The sequence below is a fragment of the Protopterus annectens genome, chromosome 6.part0, assembly GCF_019279795.1.
Source record: "Protopterus annectens isolate FY-2018-M chromosome 6.part0, PAN1.0, whole genome shotgun sequence".
Classification (NCBI taxonomy): domain Eukaryota; kingdom Metazoa; phylum Chordata; order Ceratodontiformes; family Protopteridae; genus Protopterus; species Protopterus annectens.
The window spans coordinates 766062299-766087606 of record NC_056737.1 but is presented as its reverse complement, the minus strand read 5'-3'; the positions used below and the strand labels follow the sequence as shown (position 1 = coordinate 766087606).

Below are 25308 nucleotides of genomic sequence, written 5' to 3'. Positions count from 1 at the left end.
TACTAGATACATATTTGACTCATTCAAATGAGGACCTTCGTACACATTTAATAATACTAGAGCTTTAGATAAGTTAAACAGTTCATTAAATAAAGCTTGTAAAAAGTTTTTAATACCATTCCAAAATGGCTCAATTTTAACACAGTCAAAAAATGTGATTCCAATCTGCATTGTGTATTTGCTCACACCTCCAACATATTCCCTTTGTGGAAGAATTAATTTTAGTAATTCTGTTTGGAGTTAAGAATGCTCTGTGCAAGCATTTCCAATTAAAAACTTTCCAGTATTGTGTAAAGGATGTATGTTTTACTGATACTAAAATATTTGATTTAATTTCTTCAGTAGGTTGTGATAAGTGCCCTTTTTTATATAATTCCAATATGAAGATTTGGGTGTTGTTTTATAATTTATCAATATCTTGTAAAATTTCAAAATACTATTTCCCATGTCATAATCATTATATATGATTTCATACAGGTATTTTGTAAATTTAGGTATTTCTTTAAATGCAGAATTACTAATTATTCTACATAAATCTTGCAAATACGTTAGAATGCTTTGCATAGTTAGTTGTTGTGGAATTTTGTCTGTTGTTTCATTGTTTGCATATCCAGAACTTTTAGTTCTTTGATACATTGAAACCAATAAACAAATCCTTTCTGTTCCCAGGAATTAATTATTTCTCTGTATATTTTATGTGGATAGCTCTTTGTAATTATGAATGGTGTTAAAAGATCAACCAGATTTTTAAATCTATATTTGCATTAATAATTTTCCTAAATGAGTCAATGTAATAATTAATCATACGACTTTTAGTGGGCTTAGTTATGTTATATTGCATACTAATACAGAATACGTGCCACGGCAAATTGTTTTTATCTATTTGAATTTTTTTGTAAATCAAATTCATTTATTGATATTACAGTTAGTAATTTTTTCTAATTTGCAGAATAATTTGGACTTATCAGATCTGATATTGTTTTAGATATTGATGCTTTTATATATGTTTATATGTCAGGAAAGTTTAATCTTCCCTGTTTCCATGGTCTGATATGATGTATTAAAGCTATTCTGTTTCTTTTGGGAAACCATAAAAATTTTACTAGGCATGAGTTTATTTCTTTGAGTATATTCCTTTCTGGTAACAGTTGTGTTGTCAAAGTTATATATATATAATCTTGGGTAGTAAAACCATTTTTATTGACTGTAGTCTGTCTTCAAATGTTAATATTAGTTTATTCCACTTTTCCACAGAGATTTTAATTGTATTGATGATATTATTGCAGTTTTTTGAGACTCATTCATTATTATCCTTGCATAACTCAATTCCTAGATATTTTAAGGTAGATTCTTGTTTCCCTATACTGTGATTCCCCTTCGTCTGCAATTCTTTTTTTTTTATTTAAAAATAAAAATTTTGATTTATTGAAATGGAGTCCTGAAGTCCTGTAAAATGTGTCAATTAAAATATCTAATTCTTCTAATGTCTCTTTTGTATTGGATAATGTTAATAATATGTTATCAGCAAAAAGCATTACTTTAGAATTGTATTGTTCATAAACATCTACTCCTTTGATTTTTGTATTGTTATGTATTGAATCTGCCAATATTTCAATAGCCAAAGCAAATCGGTGACATGGGACATCCTTGTTTAGTACCCTTTGTTATATGTATAGATTCAGAGGTGAAAGGACCTAGCTTAACATACGCTAAATTATCTGTGTGTATATATATATATATATATATATATATATATATATATATATATATATATATTCTTTAGTAGATGAACAAAGGAAGGAGGAAATTCAAATAACACTAGAATTTTGAATAAATAATCCCAGTTTAGGGAATCAAAGGCTTTCTCTATATCTAAGCCAATTATGAGTATTTCTTTATTTTCTTTATTAACATAATCTATAAGAGAAATTATCCTTTTAATATTGTCATGTGTGTGTCTATGATATATAAAGCCAGTTTGATCATTATTTATTGTTTTGGAGAAACAAATATGAGACTATATGCTGTCTCAGCTAAATAAACCAGTACGAGTGAAACTGAACCCGGTCAAGTAGAAGAAAACTTTAATGTGAACACACATAAAAACTAAAACATCGGTTAAGCGCTTTCATCTGTGCAATACAGACTTCATCAGAACACCAGCTCAGTGTATCCATTAGCAAATTTAAATACTTTTTGGCGCCAAAAACAACTGTGAGAATACTCTCATTTAAAGAGCCATAATATAATAAATGCAAAGCATACATAAATACTTGATAAATATCAATCTAACAATTCATCTATTTAAAACATATATAAGCATGTTTTTAAAATATTTAAAAATTGTGTTATGGATTTAGCTAATAATCTTACAAGAGTTGTAATACAGGTTTAATAGTAATAAACTCATTTATACCCGGGAATTTTGTGGCATTTGTTAACATTTGCCAAAAGCTTTCCCTTTTGCTTATCTGTGCCTTATAATTATCCCCCCGAGGCGAGATATGTACTTGATCTATTATAACAAATTTGAACCTATGAGTCTCACCATACCTATCTATATGCCTAAATAATGCATTTTTTGTATCCTTAACATTAATCTTATATAAATGTTCATAAATACGCTTCTTAAACTGTCTGTCTGTTTTTCCTATATAAAAGGCAGTACATGAACTACACTTAGCTAAATAAACTATATTTTTACTATTACAGTTTCCCTTTTTAAAGTTCATATATGTCCTATTAATATCATCCAATCTGATCCCTTCCACTTCGTTAATAGCAGAACATTGTTTGCACAACCCACATTTTTTGGTGTGTGTCTTAATAGTCTTAACTTTATCAATCATTCTATTTAATAAATTTTTAATATTCGTACCCATTTTAAACACAAAACTAGGTTCCTTTCCAATTCTGTTCAATAATTCATCATCCAATACTAAATTATTACAGTGCTATTTTAGAATATTTTTGACATCTGTCACACACGGGGAATATGTTAATACACACACTCTATTGAATTCTTTTTGTTCATTATTTCTCCCATTTAATGTATTAAATTCCTCATTACCAAGTATAGGTGGGTATTTTTTACCCCATTCTTTAATAACATAATGTGAGATATCATCTAATAAAGCCAGCAGATATCCTCTATTTATAAACATAGTTCTAATATTATTAATTTCACCTTTCATTTTACTGTAATCTGAGGTCATTCTGGCTACTCGTATACATTGACCTTTATAGATGTTTTTAAATATATATTTGGGATGATTGCTAGTGTAGTCAAGGTATCCATTCGAGAAAGTCTCCTTTCTAAATATTTTTGACTGAAAACCAATTTCAGTATGACTCACATAAGTATCTAAATAAGCAATACCTTCATGTTTAACATTATATGTAAATTTCAAAAAATCACTAGTGGTATTTATGTATTCCAAAAACTCAGTGAGAATATCCATGGGTCCATCCCATAATAGGAATATATCGTTCAAAAATCTTGTGTAATATGTAACATGTTGAAAGTAACCACTATTAATGAGATACTGATTTTCCCATTCAAGCATTACTAAATTAGCGAAAATGGGGGCACAGGACGCACCCATGGCCACCCCTCTTGTTTGTTTGTAATACTCTCCCTCAAAGTAAATATAGTATGTTCTGCTATTAACGAAGTGGAAGGGATCAGATTGGATGATATTAATAGGACATATATGAACTTTAAAAAGGGAAACTGTAATAGTAAAAATATAGTTTATTTAGCTAAGTGTAGTTCATGTACCGCCTTTTATATAGGAAAAACAGAGAGACAGTTTAAGAAGCGTATTTATGAACATTTATATAAGATTAATGTTAAGGATACAAAAAATGCATTATTTAGGCATATAGATAGGTATGGTGAGACTCATAGGTTCAAATTTGCTATAATAGATCAAGTACATATCTCGCCCCGGGGGGATAATTATAAGGCACAGTTAGGCAAAAGGGAAAGCTTTTGGCAAATGTTAACAAATGCCACAAAATTCCCGGGTATAAATGAGTTTATTACTGTTAAACCTGTATTACAACTCTTGTAAGATTATTAGCTGAGTCCATAACACAATTTTTAAATATTTTAAATATTTTTAATCATGTTAGATACACATATTTATATATGTTTTAAATAGATGAATTGTTAGATTGATATTTATCAAGTATTTATGTATGCTTTGCATTTATTATATTATGGCTGTTTAAATGAGAGTATACTCACAGTTGTTTTTGGTGCCAAAAAGTATTTAAATTTGCTAATGGATACACTGATCTGGTGTTCTGATGAAGTCTGTATTGCACAGATGAAAGCGCTTAACCGATGTTTTAGTTTTTATGTGTGTTCACATTAAAGTTTTCTTCTACTTGACCGGGTCCAGTTTCACTCGTACTGGTTTATTTAGCTGAGACAGCATATAGTCTCATATTTGTTTCTCCAGTAGTTGTGTTCGTTGCTTTGTTTCGGATAGTGGTATTTTCATTCTGTTAGTTAATATTGTCATAAATATCTTATAGTCATTATTTAATAATGATATAGGTCTGTATGAGGTACAGAGGTTTGGGGATTTGTTTTCCTTTAGGATTGGTGTGATAAAGGAATATCTCCAACAGGGTGGTATTAAATCTGTGACTGAATTTCTAATGGAGTTTTATGTAAGAGAGATATTATATTTGAAGGAAAAAGTTTATACATTTACATAATTATGCCACCTGTATCTGGAGCTTTATTATTTTTACCCTCTTTTATTGTATCTGTAATTTATTTGCAGGATATGGGTGCTTGCAGATCTAGTTTAAATTTTTCTGTTTTTTTTAATATTAGAACATTTTTTCATGTAGATTTAATTGATCAATATGCATATTTTCTTTTTGGAAATGTTCCATATAGTGATTTCTATAGGCATCAAGAATGTCACCTATATCTGAGACAGTTTTCCCTTTCTTTTCATGGAAGATACTTTTAATGTTATTAGCTTTTTATTGTATTTTGATTCTTGTGGATAAATTATGTAGATGTTTGGGAGAAGTGGCCAAGGTATTCATTTTTAGTTTTTCTAAAGCTAAACATGTTTTATGTGTTAGAATTTCATTGTATTTATTGTTTAATACTTCTACTTTCTTGTTCATATCCAAATGATTTTGATTTGTTTCAGCTTTTACTGACAAAAGTCTAGATTGTAGATCTAATAATTCAGAATCCCATTCTATGATTTTTTTATACCAAGTTAGGGTTTTACCATATATGTAAGCTTTTAATGAGTCCCATATCATTATTTTATTTATCGCTGTGGTGTAATTAATATCTAAGAAGAACTGTAGTTCAGATAATAACCAGGGTTTGAACTCTTTAATTTTAGTTATATATGCTAGAATTCTGGAGTTAAAGATTAATGGTTTGTACCCATTTTGAAGTTTTAGTATCAATTAATTGTGGTCTGAAAAGGGGCAGGGAGTGATTGAGAAAGTAATGATTTTAGAGTGTAAATCATGGGCAACAAATATTTTATGTATTCTAGTTTGGGTACCAAATCTGTGATCTTGATGGGAAAACAACAAAGATTTATCTTCTTTAAATTTGAAAGTATCTACAAGATGAAATGATTCTACCCACTTGTTTAAAGCTTTTGATACAGCAGATGTACACAGTGGTCTTTTATTTGTAGTTTCAGACATATCAAATAAACAGTTAAAATCTCCTCCTAATATTAAGTTGCCTTTATAATTATTGGAAATGAAATCCAAGTGTTTTTTAACAGTTCCTGATCCAATGCCTGGGAACCAGTATAGAGTGGCTAGGGTCCATATTCTGTTATTATATTTAACAATTACTAATGCCATAAGGCTTTCTTTATATTCATACTTATAAATGATTTCTGGGTTAATCATATTTGTTTTCCATAAAATTGTTACCCCTTTTGTCTTTGTCTTATAAGTGGATTGCACCAATATCATATATTCCTTAGGATTCCATTTGTAATTGTCATTTGGTTTGAAATGAGTTTCTTGAAAGAAGGCAATTTGTGCTTTGTTCAGTTTAAAATATTTCAGTAGATTTGCTCTCTTGCTAGGATTGTTTAAGCCATTGGTATTTAAAGATGATAAAGTTAAATCCATCTTAGGTTATTTAGACTGTATTTTTTGTCTTATTGTGACGATTTAACATTTTCCTCTGATAACTATAAAGTATATGTTTGAGCTTTTAAAGAGAATTATCAGTTTTATACTTTGAATGTTTACCAATAAAGTAATGTTTTGGTCAGGCATACTAAAAATGTTTTTATGAAATAACAAATTTAAACTAATAAATGTTAACAAAACTAAGATCTGCAGTAGCCATGGAATGAAAATCCTTCCTAATCTGATGGATAAACCTAAGTCCATCAGATTATCACTCATACCTTGACAATCCAGAACATCTGTGCTCCATAAATTGAATTATCATATGGAGAATATTTGTAATAGGAATAAGCAATATTTATATTATTTTGAACAGATATAGTACTATTGTAGATTAGACAGAATTCTAATACAATATAAATGTCTACTTATTGTATAAGCAATTAATATTTACATGAAAGATAGATGACAAGCAATTCAATCATAGTAAAGTAGGATGTAGCATATATAAAACCTCAGTAAAAGATTATAGCACACAATTTTTTAGCATATTCACCCTTACTGATGAAGTCTTTCAAAATGTATTACTTAATGTAAATAGATGGTAATAATATTTATACCTAATTGTATTTTATTAGATATATCAGAAGTTATATTTCATTGTTTGCCAGCATTTAAGTAATCACTTTGTTTGTTGCTAACTTACCTAAAGCATCACGTTTGTTTTATGTAAACATTGATGAAAGTTAGTGCATTTTAATTATCAGTGCATCCCTCTTCTCCCTATTTCCACACACAAGGATTTTCATAGCTGTCATTTCTTATTATAAAATGAGTGAAATTATAGGTTAAAAAAACACATTCACTTATTGTGATTAATGATTACAAGTTCCCTTTCCATATTCACAAATTGACATTTATGGCATATACTGAACGTTTTTAGATTTAAATGGCAAATTCTATTTTATATAACCAGCAAAGGTTAAACTGAGTGATTATTTTCAATTTAATACTATTTGTTCAGAATGTGATTGTTACATTCTGTGACATTCCTAGTTCAGGCTTCTATTGTTTCCCTTGAACAACTTTGTCAGTTTGATGTCATGTATAAAACATTAGTTACCTTGGTAACAGCTTAAGTATTATGTATGGTCAAGATGTATTACAAAGCCACAATTCAAGTTAAAGCAATTACATGGCTTGTTATGAACATTTATTTATATGAAAAAATCATCATGCTTACCCTTGATGTTCAATATAGTATATGTCATTTATGACAAGTTAAAACAGTAGTGTTATTATACACAAGCTCCTGTGATTAAACTGAGTGTCTATTGTCAATTTAATACCATTTGTTCAGAATATGGTTATTACATTCTGTGACATTTCAAGTTCAGGCTTCCATTGTTTCTTTTGAACAACTTTGTCAGTTTGATGTCATGTATAAAACATTAGTTACCTTGGTAACTGCTTAAGTATTATATATGGTCAAGATGGGTTACAAAAAACTACAATTCAGGTTAAAGCAGTTATATGACTTGTTATGCATATTTATATGAAAATCATCATGCTTCCCCTTGATGTTCAATGTAGTGTATGTCATTTATGACAAGTTAAGACAGTAGTGTTATTATACATAAGCCCATGTTATTAAATTTTGTCTTTAAGATCTAAATTTAGCAGACTGCTTCATCTTATATGACGATTATGTATTTTATGTCTAGATTTACTAAAATCATACATTATATAACTATTGTGTGTGTGTGTGTTTTTTTTTTTGGCTGTTGCTTAGTTATTTGAGAGACCACAAACTGTAATGTTTATTCTTATTATTAGCTCCTTCCAAACATGTTTATACAGTCCATAGACTTTAAATTATGAGACCATTCTAGTTTCTTATATGTTATAAGTATATTTCCATCCTTACATACACACATATCAATACTTCAAGCATGGGCAGCAATGCCCATCCAGTTTTGCCAGAATACCATTCACTAGTTCATGTGGTGTGTTTCCAGGCTGTTCTTAAAATATCCAAACCAATATTTGTCTTATTCCATTTTACCAGCCTGTACCATGCAGTGGCCACTCTGCCAGTGAACCACTCAACACACTTTCCATTCCTACAGATATTTCCATGAAGGAAATTTGTTGACTTTCTAGCACTTCCTGGCAACCCCAATCACCCCTAGAATCCGCTATCCCCATATGCTCAACATGTCCAAGCAAGTTCACCTCCCAGACCACTGCAAGGGGTACTGCACAAGACCAAATGCTCTTAGTCTTTCACAATAACTCAGACCTCCACTCTTATGTAAGTCCTTAATGTGCTTGGACCAAAATACATTTTAAATATAAAATTGCGCTTATTATTGTTTTTTTTTTCTTTATCAAGAATCAACTTAATGAGCTAAATGAAGTGTTGGGAGACCATCAATATGTGTACATGTGGTTTAAAACAGCCCTTTTATTTTATATATATATATATATATATATATATATATTTCCTTTTTAAAACCAAACACGTCATTGCTGAGATTCATCTCGGAGGCTCCTCAAAGCCATTACACATTATCGTCACTCTGTCTCCATTACCATAGCAACCTGGGAGCACCTGTTTCTGTTAGTGTGTCTGTGTACTGCATACCAGAGGGTTGCGATGCACCTGAAGCAAAGCTTTACTTCACTGCAACTTCAAGCCTAAATTCCCTCCCTTTCAGCGAGGCAGCAGCCAGGAAAAGAACAGAGAGCAAACAGATCAAAAAAAAAAAACTCCCAACAAGCTGCCACAACAAGAGACAACACACTCCTCCAGCCCTCCCACCTCTCACTTAGCAGATGTACAAACAAACCATTCTCTGCCAGAATATCCCAAATCACAGTTCTATCCACCCCCTTCCCCTGGATCCAGGCTAAAACACCAAACGTCTCTTCCTAATACACAAGCATCAGTAAACCTCGATCACAAGCCGCAACCCACAGCTCCCCGGAGATGAAAACAGCAACATATAACAGCTGCCAGATACAGCTGCATCCACATACACCATGTCAGGCTTAATCAAACAGCACTCAAAGCTAATATCTACCATAACTGATATTAATTATGCTTAGACAGAATACTAATGACATTTGTACTAGCTGCCAGACACGGCTGCATTCACGCATACCATATCAGGATTGATCAAACAGCACTCGAAGCTATGAAACCTGCCATAACTGATATTAACTATGTTTAGACAGAATAATAATGACATTTGTACTAGCTGTTAGACACAGCTGCATCCATGCACACCATATCAGGATTGATCAAAAAGCACTTGTAGCTGTGATGCCAGCCATAATTGATATCAACTATATTTAAACAGAATAATGATGACATTTGTACTAAGAGCTTGCTACTATTATTTAACCAGGATGTACATGACATTTCTAAATCATACTTTAACTGAAGAAGACATTAGTCCCCATGACAGCATTTTTTTTTCCAAAACACTCTACCGTTTCTGCTATTATATATGATGTTAATTTGTTACATTTGAGTCTGAACTCTGAGGAATGGTACCTTGTTGAATTAGTTAATTAATTACTTAAATTATTATAAGTAAAATCAATGAAAAATTAGCAAGATAAGTATTCATTGAGTTCAAGTAGGGGAATAGAAACATCTATGTTTGTATTATATGTTGCTTTGTTTGGCTTACATATAATGTAAATAGTAACCCATCTTGACCTACCTTTGTTTATGGAGAATTATTGGACTCTTTGAACATTCTGAATAAATCATTACTGTTTCTCAGTTGTTTAAGAATCCCTCCTTTTTTTAAATAAAAACAGATGACAAGTGATGTACCATATTAGTTGATACTTTGAGAGATGTAGTTGTAAGAGTTATTTTTTGGGGCAGCTATCTTGGAATCAGTTTTTTGTTTCTGCTTTCTAGCATCAGTCCAAGGAATGTTTCTTTTATTCTTTTAAGAGTAGTATTCTGGAAGAATAATCATTGTTAAACCTTATCAGGCTTTGATTGTATTTTAAGGGTGATTTTCTCCAAGCAGATTTTAATATTAGTTCCTTGTCCAGAAATGAAAGAAATTTTATAACTATGGATCTATGTGGAGTATTTGTTGAGTTAGAAGCAGGTTTCCTCAGAGCTCTATGTACCCTTTCAATTCCAAATGAAAGTCACTCTTTCAAGTCTAACATTTCAGAAATCCAGGTTGTTAAGAATGAAATAATGTCTTCTTCTTCAGTGTTTTCAGGCAGACCAAATATCCTTATGTTGTTTCTCCTTTCCCTGTTTTCTAAGTCATCTATTTTGTTAAGCAACCATATATTCTGTTTAAGCAGAAATTCTTTTTGGAATTCTTCCTCTTTGAGTCTTCCTTCAATGTCATTTAGAGAAGTCTCTATATTTGTTATTTTTGTATGGTGTTGCTGTAATAGTTCCTTAAGAGTATCAGTCTGTGTTTGAGAATTTAATTTGAGGTTTTCTAAGTCATTTTTAAAGCCATCCATCTTCAAAGATAGTTCCTGTAAGGTAGATGTCATCAATTGCAGTACTTTTTTCAAAGCAGCATCTGGATGAGAATTCCTTGAGTAGTTCATATTCAGTGATTCAATATATCTCCAAGTTACTTGACAGGAACATTTTTGTATATCTCCACCAAAATTTATATTTATGTAGTTTAGTAGTTTATCTATAGATTTCTGATGTTTTAAACTTGAAAATAATAAAATTATGGACAAAGCCAGAAATAATAGGGGAACAAAGGCACAACCAATATCAAGAACAGCTTTTTAAACATTTGTCTAATTCATTTAAAAAGTTAATAGAAGAGGTTTTTGCATCACTATGCATTTTCTGAACAATAAGTAGTATGTAACATGAATATCTGGTATTACTGATGCATTGTAACCCTCAGTGATTTACCAGATAATCAAACGTTTTATGTGGGGCAGGGCAAAATATGATGCATAATTGGGACAGTCTACAAAATTCCAGACATTTGAGCAGTATGTTTGGAAGTGTTAATTTATCACATGCTGCTCTAGGTTTGCCTCAGTCCCAGACATATTCTTGTGTTGTAATTTTGGCCAGTTTCAAAAATTCAAGTGGACTATTATCTGCCTAGAAGGCTTTGAAATACATGGAATGGCAAAGGAAGTACAAAACATGCAGAGCCTGCACTCTCTGGTCCATCTCCAGGCCAGCCATGTTCCTTATCCGAAAATCATTTCATCTTTAATTCTTCATATGTCTTACTAATATTTTTATTTATTTATTTTTATTTATTTATCATTTGTTGACCGGGAAAGTGTTAATAAATAATAGTAATAAATCCTGCTAAAGAATTTCCTTACCAGATTCCTAAGTACTTTATATATTGTGACTTCCCTAAATACGTATACTTTTGTCCCAGAGATGGAGGGGAAGTGAAAGTTATTAGTACTGCTGTTATCTGTCTTTTTTAATATTATAACCCAACAATTTATGAAAATTATCTAAAACTTGAAACAAGTACTCTGTATCCATTTCTGTGCCTGTTACATAAAACATGATTTAGTGTTTTTTAGGGGTTTTGACTCACTGGTTTTCAGTATTCATCTTCTGGAAACTGGTAAGTTGAAGAAAAGTACTTTGATCATTTGTAGGTAAACTCTCAAAAATGATAAAGCCATAGTAAAACACATTTGTCCTACAACAGGCTGGTTTCTATCTGTCTGTCTGTCTCTCTCTCACACACACACACACACACACACACACACACACACACACACACACACACACACACACACACACACACACACACACACACACTCACGCACACTGTTCTGAAGTACAGCTGGCATTCTCACTCCATCAGGATGTGGTCCTTGTGCAGTGTTGTGCTGCATTCCTGATGATATCATTGGTATATACCTTATAGCCATCATTGTGTTAGCACATATAGCACATTTTACATATATATATATATAGATTCACTAGACAATCTCGAAACACTGAAATGTCGAATTTCAGTATTTCAAGACTGAATAGTTGAACACCCACATACCCGAACACCCAAAACCGCAAATAGCACAATCGCGACCACACACACACACACACACACACACACACACACACACACACACACACACACACACACACACACACAAACATAACAACACACACACACACACACACACCTACCCTACCTATAAGCAGGGGACAAGCCCCCTGCACCCCCACCCCCCACTACTTATATATATTAACTCCGAGGTCACACTAAACACACAAAAAACCACTACCCACACTCATACACAATAAAATCCCTAGCCAATACCCTTACACAAACACCACTTACCTGAAACCCCAGATAAATCCACAAACTGCACCACATGTCACGAATGCGACACCACGATAGCGGATTGTCATTTCTGCATTTGACATGGTGCAATTTCGCGTAACTGCACTTTCGCGTATTCCATCTCAAAGTACTGAAATTCAACATTTCAGTACTTTGGGATTCTCTACTGTATCTATATATATATATATATATATATATATATGTGTGTGTGTGTGTGTGTGTGTGTATAAACTTTTATATTATCTTCTTGCCTCAGCAAAAGAAGGTGTTATGCCCCATGACCAGTAACCTCTTATGACAGCATCATGCACCTGACGGTCTAAATGTGTCTCTTAAAAAGCACCTATATATTTTCATAAGCTGCTGAACATCCTGTTCCTATTGACTAGATTAGTTAACCTATTAACATTCTATGTTATAGATCTGATTCCTTAGGCTCTACTTTAGAACAGTGAACGATCAAATGTTCGGAAGCTGTTAGAGCGAACACTATATGTCGAACCAGCAAAATAGCGAATGGCTGTAACAGCGAATGTTTTCCCAGGAAAGAAATCGCTGGGCCAGCTGTCCAGGTTGTGCCATTTCCTCCACTTTAGTGCGATCTCAGAGTTGGTATATTTAAGTAGGGGGTTGTGGGGGGCGCATTATTTAGTGTTTGTTTTTTTGGGTACAGCGATTTATTTCCCTGGGAAAAAAATCCCTGTTCTGGTTGTTCGCTGTTTTTAATTTTTGACATTTAGGGGTCGATATAACAACATTCGATCATCTGATCGTTCATTGTTATACTATAGACCCATTCCTTATTCTCAAAACATAATTTGTTTTGTTCAAACCTCCATCTGCAGTGTTTAGCCTTGAAGGAACTCCCAATTTGAACATATTTCCTTTGAAATGTATGTTGTTTTGCATGTCCTTTAGGATGGAGAACAAAAGGTTCAACTGAGGATTAGGAGACAAAAGGGATACACAATGTTCTGTATAATTTTGTCCTTGAAAAAAATAACTGAAACAACTAACCTTTAAAACTGTTTGTATTGTAAAAAATGAAAAACAGTCTTAAATAGATTAATACATTTAATACTATTAAACAACAAAGCATTTAGTTTGCTCAGTTCTACAAGTATAATTAGGTCTGCACAATTATCCATTATCCAAATACACAAAAGTATTAGGTGTCCCATATAGCTCCCCTTATTACTCCCAAATATTAGTTGAAAATATTTCATCATACTCTACTAAAGATTTTATTTATTTGCAAGATTCAGAAAATTGCCATGACTTAGATAAAAGTTCCTCTTAGAAATTCCATAAAAATTAAGAAAAAGTCAATGCTACCCCCAAATTGCATTAGCATGGCCTTCAGTAAATGAAATTTAAACTTTCTCAGTTTAAGAATATTTCATATTCCCCTCTTACTTTTATTAAAGACATAGTAAATATTACTTACATGTTACAATATCACATCTGAATAATTGCAAATAAAGATGGATAGAAAACAGGAGTGGAGAGACTTTTCCATACCCCAGGAGTCTTTCAAAAAATTCACAATTAACCATGACTATCAAATTCTTTTATATAATCAGTTTTGCATTTCAAACATCATGCAATAGTTTTAGATACATAATATTTTGTCAAATGAAGTCTGCATTGAATTGCAATCCCTTTTTTCAGACTAGACTAATTTCTTAGACAGGGTAAGACCTAAGACCTTCCCCTTGCTGCTTCCTATCTGACTGCCTGAAGGTTAGCAGGTACTATGCAGTTATCATAACCTAGCATACAGTATAATTCCACTTGTGAATACAGTTAACCATCATAGATGTCAACAAAGCAAAAAACAGGTAACCAAAGTCTAGGTGAAATTTGATATTTCATCTGACCTGCTTTCCATATCTGTATCATAGAAATTCTAATATTTGTTAAGTTTTCATCTATAGCAGGCTGTTTAAAAATTTTAACTAATGTCAGACAAAAATATTTGTTATGTCCTCATTTTAATCTTTCTATTCAGTGCCTTTGGACCATTTAGAGTTGTAAGTACAATGGTTTGTAATGATGCCCTTTTATCAACAAAAGTCTTAAATCCACTAGGGAAAACTTTCAGCTACCTTAGCCAATGTTCCCTCACTGATATCAAAAACTGTACTGTTTTTAATCAGGTATGTATATTATAATCAGTGAGTGCTTTTTGACAGTGATCATCGTTGTAAATCTTTCTTGGGCTTCAGACAGAATTTGACATTGCACCCTGTAAGTCTCAACATTAAACAATAGATTCTAGGTTGCCCTGCCATCTTTGTTACTACAGAACAGTCTGTGGGGCCATTCAGTTTTAATCTGACAAGTTAACCAGTCCAACTTGCCCATTTGTCTTGTAGAAGGAACACACAACTCTGTCTCTCTCCCTTTTCAGCAGCCCTAAAATTTGATTATTTTCCTTCAAGCTCTATCTGCACAGCCCACTTGATTTTCTTTTAACGTCTCTAATTTAGTTAGTACATGTGCTTTTTTCACTTATAAGTCCTTGTTCTCATTCTGTAACTGCTCAATGGCAACTGCACAAGGGTTTATGGCTTCCACCATCTCTGAATTCTTCACTTTGGGTCTTGCTATGTACAATTAAATGTGACACTTACTCTTTGAGGGTGTCTTTCAAAGGCTATTAATTTATCCCATGGTGCTTCAGCAGTCCCATCCTTCTACAGTTCTGCATGCTGGCTTTCTAGTAACAATATTACTCTTGTCATCTTTCACTCTTTAGTGAGTTTTTATGATTGACAACTTCAGTAACTGAACATTTTTCCTAAATTCTTCATGTTTTCTGCCCCAGGTCTGGTCAGTAAATATGCTTCTCTTCTACAATGATAAATTTTGCTTAAATTCTAATTTAAAATACTTTAACAAACATTAAAACAATGAAAATGCAGGAACAACTGGGGAACACCATTTTTCACGATCACACCACCATCGAAAGTCTAACACACCAAAATTGGATGGGCAGCCTCAAATTCTCTCCATGTCTATCTTGTCTTGCCCTCCTTGAGGCTAAAGGGAAATTTTGAATATTTTTTTTTTGGCTAGGCTTGAAATGCAATGCAGACTGCCTAGTACTTATCTTTGTACCTATGTTGATGAAGTGCGTAATATTATTTGCTATAAAGTGCAGTGGCAGATACATGCGTTTTGTGCCTTCTGTCCCATTAAGTGTGTTATGATAGTACCTTAGGTTTCATAGTGACACCTTGTTATAGCTATTAGGTAGGACCACAGTTTTACAGCACTTTTCCTTCCTTCCTATGTACACGGCTATGATGTACGTCGAGTCCTCTTCATAGCTAACATGTGGTTGTGTTGGTGACAACAGAATCATTATCACTGACAACCATAGGTTGAGCTTTCATGACTTTTTACTGTTGTGCAACATTCCCACTTGTAGTCATTGCTTTTACCTTCTGCACACAAATAAACTTTCATTATTCTTTTAGTCATGACTGCATTTATTCTTAATTCCATCACGTAGCATTGTGTTCTTCGCTCTCAAGATCATTACTTGAAGATGAGCTGCTCATCACTCATTTGGCAATAGCTAAATGCCCTTCCATGTATTCGAGAGCAAGGCACTTGAATATGCAAACTGTGTCAGTAAATATACTTTCTTCGAATTGGTGCAACCCCAGGGGACAGTACATTTATAGTTCAAGGGAGGGGATTGGGTGGGCTGCTTATCCCATGCAAAACACAGTATTTTAAATCTTGCTGCCAATCATAAGTATGCAGTTACTCAAGTGAGCAGCAATGAGTACAGCTGCCGCTGCTGTAGTAGTTTAAAAAAATAATCTCTTCCAAGTGAACTGATAGAATCGACTTGTAGCAATACACATCAGTCCAGACCATAAGATAGCAGGACTGTGTACCTTTTTGATGTCAGTCATAGAATCCATACTTTAAACATGATGTAGATTAGCATAATTTTGCTGAAATGACTAATGAGCATAATACAGTTCATTCATTTTCTGAACTGTATTGCTGAGTCCTGCTTACTGTAGCAAAGAGCAATTGTTCTCACTGTGGGCAGTAGCATTTTGTCCCTCAGTAACTGTACATAGGCAAAACAGTGCCGAAAGCTGCACCAGGGCAGCCCTGCTGTGCAGCCTCTCCCCTCAGTGGCCAAATGTAATCATGTAGTAGTGCTGTAGCCCTACCTGTTATTGTAGCATGGTAGCTAAGAGAGATAAGGCATTAAGCTTAGTAACACCTAGTTACATCTAGGCAATTCATATCTTATGTACCAGTGTGCAAAATAATTTCCTTAGTTATAATCATTTACTCCCCCAACATCATCTAACAAAGTACTCTCTGAAGAATCCTTCAAATTTGCAAACTTGTTACATTCTAAAAAAAAATGTTCTCAATTACCTCTGTCTTTCCCACCACATCTCCAACATTTGCTATCTATCTGAGGAAAAAAATCTATGAAATCTTGTTGGGTTGTACAAATACCTATGCAAACACCTCCGTGCAAAAATCCTAAACCATCTGGACTTTTATTAGCATATTTGGAAGCGATACAAAAGTCCTCACACTGTTCATTTGTATATTTCCTTTCCAATCTCTTTTCCCAATCTTTTCTAACCTCTTTCGATAGATTCTTTGAGTTAGCATGAAGTATTTTATAGGCCTTACTCATTATCCCTTTTTAACAGTAGCTCAATTATAGCCGGTGTTTCACTGACACTCCCCTATCCTTTCTCTTTGCTGATGGAAGGAGTTAAGAAGGGGAACAAAGGCATATATGTATTCATCAGAATGGAAAAAAGAAGGTGCAGACTCACCCAGAGTGAGCAAAGATAGGAGGGAGATCATAAAATCTGGCAATTTTCACAAATTAAAGAAGGGGAAGAGTATACTGCTGAGGAAGGAATTAAGGCTGAGTGGGGAGAGCAGTTGGCAGATAAAGATGGAGAGGAATCTAGTTGTCGTTTGGTTCATAGATAAATACTAGGCTAGCTGCCCTTGTGGGCCATTTTAAGCCTTATCTGTTTCTTTTCAAAGGTGAGAATCAAACCCTGTATTTTGTGTCTGTGAGGTAAACAGCTTGAGTATTATGTCAAATAAAGAACATGAACTAGGTAGGCTGCTTCTCAGGGTCCCAAAGAATATGGTTAGTGTGGTGATAGATTACATGATGGTGATTTTCACTGGACCATTGGTAACTGCAGAAGTTCCTGGAGACTGGAAGACAGCAAGTGTGGTACTCCTTTACAAGGGATGAAGAGGGAAAAATCTTTGGAGCTTCTGGCCTGTTAGCCTAGCAGTAGGAAAGTCATGGACAGAATCCTGTGGAAAAGCTGTTTTTGTTTTCTAGAGGAAAGCAAACTTTAGGATAACATTCAACACAAGCTGTTGACCCAGTAGGAGTTGTCCCTCAAACCTGATCCAGATGTATGACAGTGTTAGAGGAAATATTGAAGATGTATTTGGAATTCACCAAGATCAGCTCTGCATACTGCTAAGAAAAAGAAGATTGGAGTACGACCAAGACTGAAGAGCTGGATTGCTGCATGGCTGACACAGATGGTTATGATGAGAGGAGCAAAGGCAGTGGAGTGGCACAGGAGTCAGTCCTGGGTCCAGTATTCTTCAGTGTGTTTTTTCTGGCATATCTGAAAGAACAGAAAATAGGACTAGCTCTTTCAGCGATGATACAAAGATATGTGAAATGTGGAAGCAGAGGTTTATTGCAGATGAGTGACTTGGTTCAAAACAAACCTGATGTGAAGTATTATTGGAGGGTGTGGAACTGATGACAAGAAGAAAGGAACAGGATCTGGGGCTGATGATTGCAGCTAAACTCTTCTACGAAGAACAGAGTCAGATGTTAGTAGCAGCAGCAAGCAGAATACTGAAGTATGTCTTTGGGGGTCAAATTTCAGAAGCAGTGAAGTAATGCTTCCACTTTACCTGGCCTTTATCAAGCCTAACATTGAATACTGTGTGCAGTTTTGGTGACTGTACAAAAGAGGTTTCTCAGGCTTCTGGAAGGATCCAGAGGAAATCCAACAGAAAAGTACATGTGTTGGGGGAGAAATGAACAGTTCTGGTATGAATATTGGCTAAGGGAGTGGAACTAATAACAACAGGGCAGGAAGAGGACATGTTAGTGTATATTACACATGCAGTGGATCATCAAGAGCAGAATGAGATGGTCATGTCAGGAGTGAACAGGTGCTGAGGGATAGACTGTGGAAGCAAAACAAAATACTTCAATACTACCAGGACCTGATTAAGCCACAATTTAAGTACTGTGTGCAGTTCTGCAGGCCATATAAGAATCAGAATGCAGAACATCATACTGCTGGCAAGAGTCCAGATTAAAGCCAACAGAAGTGTGTGTGATGATTGAAGTAGAATAGGATAACCAAAATTGTAGAGGCACTGTGGCTGTTCTCACCAGACACGAGAAGGGACAGTGGGAACATAAAATAAGTTCACAAGATTTTGAGAGCTGTACAGAGATACTGTGAATGTAATGGACAGCTGAGGAGGAAGCACATGGATTGCATTATAGGGACCAACTGTTTCCTGGATCTGTGAAAGTACTTTTTCATGGAGAGGGTTTACAGCCACTGTATTACTGGAGTAGGTGATAAAAAGATAATTTATGGAGGCACTGAAGAAGGCATGAGAGAGGTGGAAAGAGGGATAGGAAAAGGAGACAAGAGGATAGATTGATAGATGCACTTAAAGGGCAGAATTTATAGTTGTCTTATTTTGCTGTTGTATAGATGCCATTTAATGCAATCAAACAAATGTGATTGGAATGAAAATTATACAAAAGACTGCCAAAAATACATAATATTTTGTCTAAAAGACTTTAAAAGCCAGTAGGAGCTGTGCCACATTACTCACTTATGGTTATATAGATGACCTAAAGGATGTAAGTGAAATTTCATTTTCATTCTGCTCAAAAGACTTGACATTAACCATGTGGGTATTCTTGTACATGTTGCAGAGTGCTATCTTTAGATTTACAAATATTACACCTATGTAATGAAATTTGTTTTTGGCTTTTTTTGCAGAACCTTGAGGGTATGGACACTTGAACTAGGCTGTTGCAAACATGTTCTTACAGGTCATGAAGATGACATCCAGGTACTTATCATTGTTGTATTCGGTGTGTGTGACAGAGGTGCAAAGCCTACAATGGTACAGGGCCTTCTGTAATAGAAGGCACTTTAAAGTCTTTTCATTTCTCATTTTAAGTAACTATAGTTAGAAACAGTACTGCCCGTATGATATTTCATTTTATTATTTTTCTATGATGTATGATTAGAAAGACACAAATTATTATAACTGAAAAAGAGTTAAACAGGATGTCGTTTTCACTGAAATTGAAGAGATGCTTCTTTTATTGTGGTCAGTCTATATCCCCTGGAATTTGAGCACAGCTTGTGCTTGACAAAGCTTGCATGTGTAGGATTTTTTTTTTAAATTGATGTAGAAAGGATAGGTATGGGATAAATAGATGCTCTCTAAATGACTCACATCGCTACTCTAAGATAATAGAAGTTCTGCTGAATTACTGGAATGGACACTACCCTGAGTTCTTCTCCTCATACTATTTACTGATTAATGAATTGGGATTCAACAAAAAATGTGATTAATGAGTTCTACATTAACCAAAAATATCCTGATCATCCAACTTACACCTGGTTCTAACACTACTGACTCAGTCATATCATCATTTGTAAGCTTAACTGTATATGTATAGAATAAATGATGACATAGAAATAATGTTGTTTTAACTAAAAGTATCAGAAAAAGAAAGAAAAATTCAAAGCTAACCATGAATGTTTTCAGTCAGAAAACAGATTTTTGAATGTCTCAGTAAGTCTAAAATCCTTAAGAAATTTCTTTGCAACATTCAAAAAATAAGAAAAGGATACAGCTTTTAATATAGTCCACATGGAAGACACATAATAATATATAACAGGTGATGTACTTCTAATTATGACATGGATCTCAGGATCAGCAATATCTACCAGAACAACTAAGAGTAAATGTGACCAGTTTAAACTTAAATGTGCAATAAACTTGTTAGTAAGTCTTATTTAAAAAAAAATTTCACACTGGAGAAACAAATCCACAAAATCCATTAAATAATAAAATAATTGTCTAATTTTGAAGGTGCAAGGAGAATTATAAATAAAGTTTTGATAATGAAAATTTCTAAAAATATTATTTCATTATAGGTGTGCCAAGGAAGAATATACTTCTGATCAGGTATTATTCCAAGATGGTTTTTCTACTACTTGTTGAATGTAAACTAGATGAGCATCCAACATCTTTAATTACCGGATAGCGGTTTCTTATAGAAAATCACATGGATAGCTGTTTCTAAATGTGCACTGGCAGTGATTGCTTTCTTTTTGTAGATTTCAACCTGTGTTGCATTTGCATGACCAGTGAGGTGGTATATATAACTTTGTGGTGTTAGTTGCTTACCCCCACATGGGGGGAGCAGGGGTCTTGCCCCCTGCAAAAAATGCTTTCAGTTAATATTTTCATCATGTTGATTTCTTGACTAACTTAGCAAGTTATTTCCTTGGCAAGTTGTAACTCAATAAGTCATAGTAGAAACATTCAAGATTGACACAAGAGAAAATGTATTCTTATTCACAACACTAAATAAAATGTGTAACATTTCAAAGCAGGGTATTTCTTTTTTTTACACATATTCCAAAATAAGTTGAAAGGAAGAATATTTTCATTAATTGCAGGCTTCAAAATGTAGTTTTTTTTGTGTCTGGCTCCATGGTGCAAAGGAACAAGAGTCCTTATTGTGACCCAGGCAACTAGGTTCAGTTAACAGCCCTGGCACTGAAAGAGCCTGGCAGAGAGGGGGGAGCAGTGAAGATACATGGCCTGTTTGCCTCTCTCAGGAGATGGGAGGGGTTTCATGTGCACTGTGGCACTACACTAGGATTTTTGTATATGTGTGTTCTGCTGGTTTCAACATTTTTGATAAGTTTTTATTATTATTTAATATTACATCATTTAGTTAATTGAATTAGATCACATGATTTTTTTAATATAAAAGAGGTATAAAAGAGGTATGTTTACACTGGTTTGTAGCTCTGAAGAAGTTCTTAAATAAAGAAGAGAAGCACTCAGCGTTTCAATCTCTGGTGCAGTATTTTAGTCATTTGACTTCAGTGACTTGCTTTGGATTATTACTTTTTGGATTTTAGAAGTTTTGCCACAGTTTGCTTGTTCTGACTGGTTTCAGATTTTTTGTTTAAGTTGTTGCTTAGAGAAAATGCCCCTTGCATAAGTGAGGGGGATGTTCAATGCACATGGCCTTTTCAAGTGTGCATAGTTAGGGCATTTAAGAAAGTAAGGAAAATGTGAACTAACACTGATGGCTGTATAAATGACGGTCTCTCCTGGTCGACCCTTGTCCTGTTGATGGTGAACAAATAGGCTGATTAGCCAGGAGGGGCTGATATTCAATAGGCCTCACCCAGTGGAAAGTCTTTATCAATACATAATCAGTGACATGAAAACTCTGAATTGTTTTTGACATCTGTAACTTTCAAAGAACCTAATCATAAAAAAATTATACTCAAAATACTTGTGCTTAAAAAATGTTTGGGTTTTCTGTAACTGGTATCATACTTAAACATGTTTAGTTTTTTTTTTTTTTTTTATTTTAGACTGAAACAGCTTAGATATTTCTGTAAATCAGGTGATGCAAGTTAGATATGTAAAGCAGACACTGTCTTTTAATGAGTTCATGAAGATTTTAATTAGCTAAACTTTCTTTACAAATAAAAGGTAATATAAATGGAAAATATTATTACATTGTAGGAATTTGGTTAATAGATGGACTCCTGTTAGAACCCAAGAGGACCTGTTATAACCATACGTAGTGTAAGAATTTTTGTGTACTTGGAAGTTAAGCACTGTATACAAATCAGAAAGTTTGTGTACTTGGAAGTTAAGCACTGTATACAAATCAGGAAGTTTTAAAGCACCTTTAAGCTTTGAAAGACTTAAATTTTCATAAACTTTCCTTGTGGATTTGGGTGACATTAAGGCTTTAGATAATTCAGAATGTAAAGTTTTGAAAAAAATTAGAAACAGGAAAAAAATGATGTAAAATTTTTAGGAAAAATATTAATTTTAGAATGGCTACCTTAAAGAAAAAAAGAATGTAGACATCCTTTTGATGCCACTGTTAGTGGCTTTATAAACTCTAAATAAGTTGTTGTTAATTTAGTTGATGTCTTGAGAAGAACGTGGTACCCAGCTATTTAAAGTATGAAACCATTTTTATGGACTTTGTGTCTAAAGTTAAATTTATAAGTAATTACTATTAAAAGGCAATATTTAGGATTTGTCAGTATTCAGCTTATAGTTGGAAGCCTTGGGACACTTTCAGTTAATTGAAGAATCTATGGATGATCTGATTTTGGGCAGGTGGTGCAAAGTCTGAAATCTTAAAATGAATATTAAAAAGCATTGAAGAGTTAAAAAGTTATTTTAACATGACTGTGAAAAATAGGTTCAAATAATGCATAAATTAAAGTGCCATAGAGAGAGGTGTTAGCTTTGTCTGATTACCTCCTTAATGTGGGATGGTAACCGAGGATGACCCATTGACATCCAAAAAAGTTTAGCTGCTATGGAGAATTTTTGTAAAAGAACCTAGAAAGCCAAACTTTCCAAAATTTTAAATAACTTCAAAAGGAAATAGACAAGTCTCTGGGTGGAACCAAAAAAGCTATAAGAAATTGACTCATGGGTGCTGTAAATAAATTAGTTGTTTTCCTGCTGCTGGCTTCAAGATTTAAATGTTTTTCATTGTAGTTTTTGATGTCTTTCAGAGATTGAAAATGCTTCTCTTCAACAGGCTCTGACTGATCTTTGAGTCCAGTAATCTGTCCTTTAACCTCATCTAGACCCTTGCTAAAAGAGGCTAACACATTCTTGACATCAGCTAAGTCAGTCAGAAGTTTATTGGGCTGATAAGACAGGCCCATATGTCTTTTAGAATGATCAATGAGTTGGACCTTGCCTTCAGTTGTTCAGGCAGTTTGACATCTTTAGCAAAGATAGATGGAGTACTGTCATCAAATTTCAATTGTTTTAAAGAACATGTTAATTTTTAGAATTACTGTACTAGAGAAAAAAAGAGAAGTTTGATCTAGACTGAACAAAACATTACAGTGTGCAAACAGTGTAAAGAATACTGAAACCAAAATCGCTAGACCCTATTGAAACATAAAAAAGGCTCAGAAGTCCACAAAAATCAAAAACTTTACACATAAAGTGTAAAAAAAATAGTTTAGCACTTTCATCCAGAATAAATACTAAGGATTTCATCAGAACTATCTTATTAACAATATATATTATTTATATAAGAAAAGAAATAGAATCACATGAGGTTCACCAACAAATCACAACAATTTTTGTATTTAAATAAAGATGAATAAATAGATGAATAGGTGAATAAATACACATTTAAATACTATACCACAATCGACTACAAATTGAAACCATCCAATAAAACAATAAAACAGTATTTGAATGCAAAAAAGGCATGACAGAAATAACATCATTTAACCCTGGGAATGTAGTGGCATCTAAATTGCCAAATAACTTGTTTATATTCAATCATTGATTCCCATAAACCCCCTAGGGTCCCTAACAATCTTTAAAAAATGCCAAAATGAAACTTATTAAAGGTAGATTACTGTTGAGAATGTCAAAACAAAGCATTATTGGCATTTTTATTATATCATAGAAGAAAATGCTAATTCCTTTCTTTCTCTATTATCAGTTATAGTGTATTTCGAGAAGAAAGTTTCATATTTTGCAACTCACAACAGTTTTTTAATTAGGTGTCTTTGTGTCAAATGCATACCTTAGGGGTTGCATTTTTTTTAATTTCCCAACAGAACTTACCCAGACACTGAGTTTTATCAAGAACTAATTTCACTGTTTCACCAACTTTGAATTAATGAAACTTTTAATTAAACAGAATGAATTGGAAATGGATAAGCTAATGAATGATATTCAAGATTTAAATGTAAAAAAAATTAAAGCTGATGTGTTATTTGATAATCACGAATCTATGTATAATGAAGTTTTTCACAAACTTGATAAACAATATATTTTGTTAAAAGTAGAGGAAAAACAGAACTTGGTTATAGATGCTAAAGAATATGCTTCTAAGACAGCATATACGCTAGGTACTAAAATAACATGACAAAAGGTGGTGTGACAAATGATTTACATACAAATATACAAAGTGTGAACATGAATACACAGGACAATGATGAAGGTGTTATGCATATTAACGACATTTAGCATGTCCTCCTCTCTGAAGGTTAGAGAGACTGGTGAACTGGTTCACAATTTGGAGAGGGTACAGGAAGAGAGCACAGATGACAGAGCACATAGTCCACCTTTTCTCACTTGACCTTGATTCCCCTCCTGATTTAATCTTCGTATTTGGGGGTATTTTGTTGAGACATAATGGGTTTAATATTTTTAATTATAGCCTCCTGGAAGTTATATGTGATTACTTTTCCCTCTTTGAAAAAGGACTGACTTTTATTCCAGAGAAAAGGAGTGATGTAGCAAAATTCTGAGTGTAGATAAAACGCTATACAAGGAAGCTCATCTTGGCTATTTATTTTAAGAATAGAGTTAAAGTTAATGTTGAAATGGGTAATGATTTTAAGAAAAAAAAGTAAGTTTGTTCCACCTACAAATTTCATTATTGCAGCTTTCAAAACACATTTGA

At 33.5% G+C, this 25308-nt stretch overlaps 1 protein-coding gene across 1 annotated transcript in view; it reads left to right on the top strand.

The window, feature by feature from the left end:
* Positions 1–25308, top strand: part of LOC122804073 (F-box/WD repeat-containing protein 7-like) — a 380857-nt gene that overhangs the window by 140379 nt on the left and 215170 nt on the right. Inside the window, exon 5 of the mRNA XM_044073735.1 lies at positions 19574–19646. Coding sequence (XP_043929670.1) covers positions 19574–19646 — 73 coding nt within the window. The remainder of the gene's footprint in view (positions 1–19573; positions 19647–25308) is intronic.